The following is a 10,685-nucleotide window of genomic DNA, read 5'->3' as shown; positions in this document are numbered from 1 at the left end:
GGAAGGTAGAGATCATGCTGTCTGCTGCTTGATCCTTACCTCATTCGTGCACCATTTCCGTTATGATATTCCATTATTGTCTGTTACTCCCCCATATGCACCCTCGTTGTATTCATCCCTGAACTAGCTATAAATAAGCGTCCAGTTGGTATTTGAAAGAGCAAAAAAATAATACAAGTTTCTTCCTTATCTTTCTCTCTTATGAAAAGTTCCTAGCCCTTGAAGCTAGATTGTTCTTTCCATTCTGTGCTTGCGTTCATAATACTTCACCTTCTTCAACAGTGGGACAAGATTCTATGCAAGAAGTTGCAGTTGAAGCTGAGTTTCAAATTATTATTATATAAATAAAAATGGGCTTAAGTAACCCTTTATTCCCTATAGCATAAGGTGTTTTTTTAAGTTCTTGAAAGTTTTTTTGTCCATTAAGGATTTAATTTTTTTTATTCATACTATTAAGTAATAATATTAACTAATGCTATAATTAGTAATAAAATTTATAATTAATCGACTTATCACATCATTAAAATATCTATTAGAATAATCACATTTTTTAAACTATATTTTTCAATTTTTCATCAACTAGTCTAACATCAACAAATATTTTGAATCATATTGTAATTTGATTATGTATAATAATACATGTGTTATATCTATGATTGACACTATGTTGAATATCACTACTAGAAAATATTGCTTTTACAACGTGTCATCTACGACGATTCTGGAGAACCGTTTTAGAATATGGTGCGGTGACAATTTTGTAATTAGGGGAACAAAAATTTGTTTTTACGTCGTACATTCTAAGGCGGTTATAATAATCGTCTTAGAATGTGACACAGTGACATTTCTGTAATTATCAAAAGCTTAAACAACGACGGGTTTCAAGAAAACCCGCCTTCGTTCCTTTACTAATTACGTACTAACCCTAGCTTGCATTGCTCATCCTCCCCATTGACGACAACTTCCCTCGCCATTCTAGTTCGAGCAGGCAGTGTGCAGCCATGACCTCTTTATGATGCTGCCCAACCACTGGGACCCATTCTCCAAAACCCTAATTTCCTCACTCCATCCTTTTCCCTCCTCCTTCCTCGTTTCAATTTCCCAACACTCCCAATCCCTCGCCGTTAGGGTTCATGCCACCCACGCCCTCTCTCCCCAACAACAAAACCCCATCACGGTACCCAACTCTCTATGTAACCGCTAACCTCTAATCGCTTCTTTTGCTTCGTGCGTTTTCAATCTTTCGCTTCTTCCGTTGTTGCTGTTTTTAGGCTCAGGTTTCGCGAATGCTGCGTTTCTCCAAAGCGAAAGAGAAGGCTGTGAGGGAATTCAGAAGCCTGCACATGGTTGATCATCCAAATAAAAGCTTCTCTAGAAGGGTGTTTCACTCTCTCACGTTGTTCGAGGACATGGTCAAGTGCATACTCCTCTATAATTTTCAGTGAGTACTGTCCACTATGTGTTGGTCATAATGTCACATTGTAGGGGGGAACCCTTTTTCTTGACCTTTGTTTGGTGGGGTGTTTTTGTTCTTTGTTTTCCTTTTTTAAGTGCAAAATGGGTTGGCGGACGTTGAGCATGGCTCAGGCGCTTTGTTTTCCCTTTTTCTGTTGCTCACATTGTGGAAACAAAACTTTTCCAGGTGGTCGAGGACGTTGAGCATGGCTCAGGCTCTTTGTGAGCTTCAGTTGGAACTCACACTTGTTTGTAACAAGTGGAAAGAAAAAATAGGGGAGAGTTATAGGAACATAATTTGGAGGGAGAAATTTCAGTTTCAGAAATGTTACAAAATATATGTTATGTGTGTAACTGTGAAAGTTAATATAACTAACAAAATGGATACACAAAGTGAAATGAGGCATTCAAAGTTCAAGAGGATTTGTGGGTTCTATGGGAGTAGCCCCGACAAGAAGAGTACCTACCAAGATGCTGCCATTGAACTTGGGAACGAATTGGTAAGCTATATATTCATGCCTTCTTTTTCTAACCGCATTATGTTTTTCTTTTGTTTTCCTCAAAATCTCCATCACAAAAAAATTAATATTTTTTCTTATGGTGTCTTGAATACTTTGCTTCCATTGTCAACTTCATTAATATTTGTGTAAGGTTACTTTTATTCAAAACAATAACCTGTGTCTTGGTATAGTTTGCATATGCAAATGATGACGTCTCTTCATGACAGGCAAAACAACCTCAAAAACATTCTCAAACTGTAAAATTTTGCATACTTTTTTTTTCTCTTCATGTGTTTAGAGCTTGAAGTCTCCATTTTTATTTTTATTTTTACCTCTTGAGCTTTTGGTTCAATAGCTCTGAACTAAACACTGTACGGACTTTACAATTGCCTTCTGCTAAGTGAGCATTGAGGAATCATTTTCCCTTTTACTTTCAGTCAAACAATAAATAATGTACTCTCATGAGATTGTTTTGTAAAGGGTCATTCATTACTCATACACAATCATATCCACCACTATTATTATGTTACTATTCCAAGGCTGATTATTAGTTTTTAATTTTGAATGGTATTGGAATTAAGGTCTCAAGGAACATCGATTTGGTGTATGGAGGGGGGAGCATTGGTCTAATGGGTTTAGTTTCACAAGATGTTCATGATGGAGGTCACCATGTCATTGGGTAAGTAACACAAAACACTCTTCACTTTTGTTTCTTTTTTAATTTGTTCCCCTTTTCTCTTTTTTCCCCACAAAGATGTTGGGAAAAAGGCAAGAACAGGAACTCATAGTCAATGAGTAACCATTGTGCTTACTTTTGTTGGTCTATTTCACCATTGATGTTATATTTGTCATCTTGTTGTCTCTTGCAGAGTTATTCCCAAGACCCTCATGCCTCGAGAGGTATGTATATGTGCTTCAGCCACTAAAAAAAGCTTAAACCTTTTTTTCTTCAAGCTTTAAACCTTAGTATTTTATTTGTGTCTCAACCTCATCAAGGATTTTCTATTCATGCCTTCCATGACCATGTTGTCAATTTTGAAATCTTAGTTATTTTCCAGCTTTGTTGATAGTATTTTGTTTTCTTTTGGCCAATGCTTGTCATGTTATAGAAATAGGTTAAATGTATCAGATTACGCATTCCTGCAACTTTCATCATTACTAAGTGACTCTTTCTTTGAATTCTTTTGCTTTGATGCCCCTTTGATTCAGTTCCATTAATTAATCACCTTTTTTCTTCTTAATTTTTTTCCCCCTTCCTTCGTGTAGCGGTTGAAGCTTTTGTTATTGCTGAGATGTTGTTTAGCTCCAACCATCTTGCTATCGTTGGAGCTAGTCATCAGGTATTGTACTGTAATCAAACTAGCTTTGCTAATGACTACTATCTACCTTACCGTGTGTGCTTGGGCCTGGTCCTGGGCTCAGGCTCGGGCTCTGATAGTGTGTTGTTGTTTTGATTGATGCATGATGCACGTGCAGCCATCTTTGTCCTCTCGCCGTATTTGTTTATTCAATACAACCACTGGAGCTACTCTTAGAGAATTGAATTTTCTAACTTCCATACTTATTGTTCGTATGAATAGACAAAGGTCAAACCTCCATCTTCACTAGTGCATTTTTCTTCTTTTTAGTTTAGTCTCGGTTTAGGTTTACAAATGCTTTCTTATTAAAATGTTAAACAACATTACTATCAACTATGTTGTGTTTTTATTATTGAATATGAAGTGGGCATCAAACAAAATGAAGCTCGGGTTGGGGTGGTTTTATGAAGTTGATTACTTGACACCCTGATTATTTATGTATATTATAATTAGGGCATCATGCTATTTTCCTAATACTTAGTGTAGCACTGCCAAATTCTTTGATCACTAAGATTACTCTAATCTCTCGGTTTCTTTATAATGCAGACTCATTGTCATTTTACAAGACAAAGCATATATATATGAAATAAATAGTCTCATAATCTTGGATATTATTGAAACAGTGCCAAATATTAAAGGTGAGGCTGGAACCAATATGTGATATGATTTCATTCAATAAGGAGACATTAATTGTTGACTTGCAGTTGTTACTTGTTAGATTATTATTCTATTCTCAATTGGAGTGTGACAAACATGGTGAATTAAACTTTTAATTATGCTAGCTAATTAAAATTTTAAACTTTTAATTACCCGCAGGACTTTGTGCTTTTTTCCCTTATTTGGATGCATGTTACTTGGCTCTTCCTGCCAGTACTACCAAAGGATCTGCATTGCTATATAATATCATGGAATGCCATTTACACTGTGAGGTTATACATAAATTTCCTTATGAATAGTATTATATAATAAATAAATGACTTTGTTACCATAATATTCACTAATTCTTTTGCTTGTGTACCTTCTCTATCATATAGCCTAGTGAGATGATGAAAACTGACAAATATTTTGCTTCATTGCAAACAAAATGATTTTGGTTATAAAAGATCAGATTATGATACAATTATCTGGCAAGTCCCTTTAATGTCACGTCAAAACACACAGGCATTTTACTCAGTTTTGACCTTAAGAGTCCAGTCCCTAATTTGTTTGTTCATGGGACCAAATATTTTTGAATCAATAGAGCTCTTTTTTATTTTGTTTTCCATCGTCATTCTTTGAAGTAATTCATACATGAGTTATACTCTTTATGGATTGATTATATACCTTGTAGCCATTTTTTATCTTTTAATTTTGTGTTCAATTTTGCATCAAGTGTAGAACCAGACTGATGTTTTCTCCACAGTCATATAGCTTTAGAAGGGGGACATATCTCTCTACTATATTTTCTCTTTCATTTGGACAATCAAAGTGGCTTCCAGATATTCTTGCAGCTTCAAGTTCTTCTGGTCATATCCATCTTTTCACTCTTGGATTTGCTTCACATCCAAGGTATTTAAAATCCCCCCCCCCCCCCTCTTTCCCATCTATTAGACTACTTTATTGTTGTACTCAACTCAAGTTAATATGTCATGTAAATTTAGGTTGTTGTGGATTACTGAAGGTAAAGCCAACCTGATTTAAATTTAAAGCAAACATTAATTATTGTGTTTGACTTAGTCACCAAATAGTGCTGAATGGAAGATGTCGATGTCCTATTAATTATTGCGTGATAAATGTGTACAAGTGCAACCTTTGTTGTAGCTGATTTTAGTTTTCCATATAATTTTGATTTTGGACAAGCTTCCTTTTCTCTTTGAAAAAAATATTTGATATTTTTTCCCTTAATTATTTTGATTCCTCTAAAATGGATTTGGGAAGTCAGCTTATGTATATTTGATGACTTCAGCAGGAGCAAGAGATCAAGTGGTTTTCTTGGATCAATAATTCCTGATGATGTGTATGATATGCTGGATCTTGCTTATCATCACGTACTACATAATCTTGTCCCTACAGGGGTCAAAAGGTGAAGTATTTTGATGTTATGTAGCTAGATTCGTGAACAGTTGATCAATTGTTTTTTTAAAAAAATACATTCTAAAATGGTTATCGTGATGATCGTCTTAGAATGTTAGACATACTAAGACGGTAATTCGAATGATCGTCTTAGAAGGTTAGACATACTAAGTCGGTTATTTTCATAACCGTTGTAGAAAGACAACTAAACTAAGGACTTACTAAGACGGTTATCCCAATAATCGTCTTAGATTCCCAACTACACTAATGACTTACTAAGATGGTTATTTCAATAACCGTCTTAGAAAATACAATATATTAAGACAGTCTCAAAACCGTCGTTATATGTGATTTACCATTTTATGACACTTCTTTTTACAACGGTTTTGATTCAAAACCGTCATAAAATGTCCAATATAACCGACTTAAAAAACATTAATTCTAGTAGTGTATGCATGAATAAGATAATCCTGAAGTTTGAATTGATGATGTGCCCAAATTATAAGTATTTGGTCACCATATGTATGTATGTTCTCCCGCTTTACGTAGAAAACAAGGCGTGCGTTTAATAATTATTAGGCAAAAAGGATGATATTGTTAGAAGTTAAGAATGCCTTGTACTGCCTCACGGGCCGGGGAGGGAGTGATAGTTCCTTATGATAGGGTTAAATGGTCCTAATTGGATAATGGTAGTCGTAAATAAGAAAAGAAAAAAGATAAAATATCTATCTAATGTAAGATATATAAGAGTTTGACCCTATGAAAAGGAGTGGAGTGACATGCATTAAGAGTACCCTGAGGCTTTAGTAGCCTTACACTTGAATATAGTGGATAGCTTAAAGTACCACATAAAGGAAAAGTATAGTCTAAGTAATAATGGTTTAGTCAATTAAAGAGATGACCATGATAGAAAAATGTTAACAATAAGAACAAAAGCATAGATTCAACCATAGGTGTGAAGGATTTGTTAAAGACCAAGTAAGGATAATACAATTAGAGATAAGTAAACATGGCTAGTTTGATAGAAGAGTTGAATATAAGAATAGAGTCCTTAGAGCATTCTTGGGAACATTATGTCTCATTCCTTTAAGTTTTTTTAGGATACAAGTGGAGATGCTTGCTAATAGAGCACATGATCATAAGAGAGAAGAATGAAGTTTAGCTTTATGTTTATCTCTTTATGAGAAAGTAGTGGCTTTGATGGATTTATCTACACTATTGTTATATCTCTCTAAAACGTAGAATTATATTTATACACATACATATACTTAAAAAAAACAACATAAATAAGAAAAATTATAACTCATAAAATAATTCATAAGGGTTAAGAACAAAATAGGGAAAAATTTGCCCAATCTGAACAACAGGCCCAAACAAAAAATAGAACAAAGAATAATAGAAGAACGCGCACCAAACAATAGAAAAATAGAAGAACAACCAATAAGCTAACACAAATGTAACACACCAAGCAGACAATTCACACTACAAACTATGCAAACAAAACAATCAACATCTACCACACACTAGCCAACACCCAATGCACACTAAAAGCCAAACAACATCAAGCTCATGTGAACTATAAAACATAAGATGAATCCATCAATGCATGCACTGACAATGAAATAGTATTGTTGATGATTAAGGATCACATTGACGATGACTAATGACAATGAAAGTAGTGTTGAGGGCGGAAAATAAAGAGGAAAACACAAGCGTTTGTTTTAGTTTCTTTCACCCCAATGTGAGTTTCCTCTTTTTTTTTAAAAAAAATGGACTTTCATTAACAGAAAAAAGAAGTCCACTTCGCCAAACTAGAAAGGGATTGACAGTTCAATGATTTTCTCGTAAAACTTGTGATTTGCACAGGCAATGATCCATTGTGCAAGTTATATAGCACGAGAACCTTCCAAAACTCAAACTCATAAAAATTAGTGATTTACTTACAATTTTGCCAACACACCAAATATTTGTTAATGCTAAAATTTATCTTCGTCTTATCATATTCTTATTTTATCTTATTATATTTTGACCATTAAATGAGTTCTAAAAGTCATGTTTATCAAATTTCTTTTTGATTATATTGTAATTTTTTTACCCTATGACAAAACATAGAAATTAATCTTAATTTATTTATATTTTTCAAATTTCATCAATATATGATTTGTACTGTAAAATTAACTAAAGTTCCCGGGAACACTGAAATTCATATTTTATTATTATATCTTTCTTTTGATCTAGTAATTACTAAAATTCCCGTTAATTTAATTAACTATTATTCACTAACTTTATAGTGCAAGTTTGCATTGTCAAACACAAGTTTTTTTTTTTTGTATTATTGTTGAGCTGTAAAGCATTAGCATGATATAGTACGCTAGTAATGAATACATTATTGTGACCCCATTGTAAAAGAATCTAAACATTTATAATTTTCTTTAGTCTGACAAATTAGACATGCGGGTAAATCAAGATAACCCAAGGATTTATAATTAAACAGAGCAGTTGTATTCAAACCAAATACTTATGCACGCAACCAAAAGCAAGTGAAGTACAATGGATCACTGTTTTGAACACTATCAAGTCAGCTGTAGGATTTACGTCGTCCGCAGTTTTTCACTTTTTCTATAACGGAGCACAATTTCAACCATAAAATTGTAAAATATATATTCACTTTCCTAAAGGATCTCAAATTTAAATCTTTTCGAATGAAAAAATCATCAGTCAAATTATCTGATAAAAATTAATAATTAATAAAACTAGTAAATATACCGAATCTTTGTTATAGTGAAAAAGAAAGATAACTATAACTTTTTTAAAAGGTAATAATCGCTCGATTAAAAAACTGCTACAAATATTCGGTTTTAGCACATTATTACGAAGTGATCTGTACGTAGTACAAATGGTACGTGCCACGTGGAGTTGATTAAAGAAATAAGAAATAACTTATAGTAAGTATTCAAAACACTTTATTTAGATTTGATTATGTTATTTTATTTATTAAAGTGATATAGTCATTGGATAAATTTGGGCTAATTTTTTACTGAGACAATATTGATCGAAACAGGTTTAATTACTTTAAGTGACAATGTTCTCCTTTTAAGTATGCAATATAACTGTATATTATATTTAACTTAAAAGAAAGGAGCTTATTTAAGGATAATGTAAAAGAAGTTCATATTCAATTACAATTTTTTATATATGATACTTTATTATTTTTTATAATAATTATCTTAAATATTATATTATAATCTACTATTGATTCACAATGTAAATTTTTTACACTAACAATGAAACTAATTTTTATTATGCTTCTTCCCAAGGATAAATTTATTTTAAAAAAATATTGCATGGCAGGAATCAGGGACAAATCAGAGCACTGACCTTCATTTCTAACAAGTCATTGATATCACTTGTTAAATAATTTAAAATTTACGAAAATAAAAGAAGCGTCTAAAATATGCTAGTCAATTAACCATAAAAGCAAATTAATCGATAACTCAAAATTTGAAAATGATAAATTAATAATTATTTTTATTTATAACACCTAGCTATATATAATCAATTCATTATTTTTTAACTTCATTTAATTTATTTTAACTAATACTTTTTTTTATTATGTTTTTAACCATTTATTGTAAAGTAAAAGTAAAAATATGAATAAAAGAATTTATTTAATACAAAAGCTAAGTAATATATTAAATATTGAATAATAATATTTGAAATATTAATACTATTTCTTAATTTATGTGTTAAAATTTTAAATGTCAAACAAAGAAAGTACTAGTATATGATATACGGCGTGCATCGGACAAGTGGAGTTTATGGGGAAATGGGAATAAACAGATAAAATTTTACTCGATCATATCAAATATCAAACTCATGATGGAGATTGGATTGAGAAACAAATCTAGGGCGGATTTTTGTTTGGTAAGATATTTCCTTTGCCATCGCACTGTGTTGCTGATTAAAATTTCTGATACTTTTAAATAAAATAAATATTATTGTATTCAATAAGTTTTTCAGTCAAGTCTCTTTTGAAGTTTGAAAATGTGTAATTAGTTCATAATTTTGATATTTTTTTTATCTAAGTTCATAAACTTCGTTAATTGATAATAAAAATTGTCAGCATTATTTATACTCGACTACTTTCACGGGGGAAAAAATATCCTAATACATGTAAGAGTAAATTCATGTCTTTTATCATATTTATATATATTTTTTCTCTTTTAGTAAAATATATATATATATATATATATGTGTATATATATATGTATATATATGTATATATATATATGTATATATATATATATATATATATATATATATATATTTTTAAAAATTTATAAAAATTACACATGCTTTTTTTTATTTCTAAAATACACAAATTATTTAAATATCACCTAAACATTTGACCGTAACAAGTAATGTATATTGACAATTTTGATTAAAAAATATTAAAATATACTTTTCATATGCATAAATATAAAAATATTCGATGTCACTACAAAAAAAGTTATCTATTTTTTTGTAATCGTAAAATTTAAATATGTTACTTTTTACCTAAAGTTAGGTTAGGGTACATCCAAACCTATATAAATGTTGTGGAAAGTATCATATTTTTTTAACTTTTTATATCATTTTTTTAGTCTTTTTTTAATCAAAATTATCAATGCATATAACTTGCTATTGTCGAATGCTTAGATGATATTTAGGGAGTTTCTGTAGGTTTTAAAAATAAAAGGAGACATGTGTAATTTTTTAAACCTTTAGGAAGACATGTAATTTTCTTAAATCTCATGGAAACACATGTGTATGTTTTTCAAAAAGAGAGAAAATATGTGTAATTTTCTCAAACCTTAGGAGAGGTATGAGTAAAAAAGGCAGGGTGAGGGGTTGGAAAGCGATAGTGAAGAGATTGTTGAATCAAAGAGATGGAAGACTTGAAGACTTATCTTATGATTTTTTAGTTTTAATAATTTTGCAATGACAAACAAGTTTGTAAAGATGCGGCATTTGTATTGGATGTCTTTAGACTATACATATTGAGTGTTTTAGACTTAGTTCTCTTATCCATGCTTAGTGGTAATCATACATGATAAGATAAATGTATTCATCTCTAAGTTTCTTAGAAGCAATGAGTTCAATACTGTGTAATTGATTTCCAAGTTTAGTAATCAATTACAAAGTGTTAAAACAAGCAACAAAACTCACTTCTACTTGAAATTTGGAAAGTTTCATCGAGTTAGTCGATTACCATGTTTAATAATCAATTACCTAAGTCAGTTTCAACAGAAAGAAGTCTCTGTGGCTCAAGATAATCGAC

General features: G+C 31.3%; 2 protein-coding genes across 2 annotated transcripts; both read left to right on the top strand.

The window, feature by feature from the left end:
* The first annotated feature begins 1,835 nt into the window (after nucleotides 1-1,835).
* LOC102666174 (cytokinin riboside 5'-monophosphate phosphoribohydrolase LOG3) lies at nucleotides 1,836-3,173 on the top strand. Its single transcript, XM_006599863.1, has 4 exons — nucleotides 1,836-1,955; nucleotides 2,537-2,634; nucleotides 2,825-2,855; nucleotides 3,165-3,173. Exons 1-4 carry the CDS (start codon nucleotides 1,836-1,838, stop codon nucleotides 3,171-3,173), a joined length of 258 nt encoding a protein of 85 aa, XP_006599926.1.
* A 56-nt stretch (nucleotides 3,174-3,229) lies between these two features.
* On the top strand, nucleotides 3,230-5,379 carry LOC100816367 (autophagy-related protein 18b). Its single transcript, XM_006599862.2, has 6 exons — nucleotides 3,230-3,295; nucleotides 3,432-3,541; nucleotides 3,860-3,951; nucleotides 4,130-4,242; nucleotides 4,782-4,861; nucleotides 5,262-5,379. Exons 1-6 carry the CDS (start codon nucleotides 3,248-3,250, stop codon nucleotides 5,377-5,379), a joined length of 561 nt encoding a protein of 186 aa, XP_006599925.2. The 5' UTR covers nucleotides 3,230-3,247.
* Nucleotides 5,380-10,685: the final 5,306 nt, after the last annotated feature.

This window comes from Glycine max, chromosome 16, assembly GCF_000004515.6.
Source record: "Glycine max cultivar Williams 82 chromosome 16, Glycine_max_v4.0, whole genome shotgun sequence".
Taxonomy (NCBI): domain Eukaryota; kingdom Viridiplantae; phylum Streptophyta; class Magnoliopsida; order Fabales; family Fabaceae; genus Glycine; species Glycine max.
This window is presented reverse-complemented; position numbering and strand designations above follow the sequence as displayed.

Coding starts and splice junctions, on each gene's coding strand:
- LOC102666174 (XM_006599863.1), top strand. CDS start 1,836: ATGGATACACAAAGTGAAATGAGGCATTCAAAGTTCAAGAGGATTTGT. Junction 1,956..2,536: donor TTGAACTTGGGAACGAATTG/GTAAGCTATATA, acceptor ATTGGAATTAAG/GTCTCAAGGAACATCGATTT. Junction 2,635..2,824: donor GGAGGTCACCATGTCATTGG/GTAAGTAACACA, acceptor TGTCTCTTGCAG/AGTTATTCCCAAGACCCTCA.
- LOC100816367 (XM_006599862.2), top strand. CDS start 3,248: ATGTTGTTTAGCTCCAACCATCTTGCTATCGTTGGAGCTAGTCATCAG. Junction 4,243..4,781: donor AATGCCATTTACACTGTGAG/GTTATACATAAA, acceptor GGACAATCAAAG/TGGCTTCCAGATATTCTTGC. Junction 4,862..5,261: donor GGATTTGCTTCACATCCAAG/GTATTTAAAATC, acceptor TGACTTCAGCAG/GAGCAAGAGATCAAGTGGTT.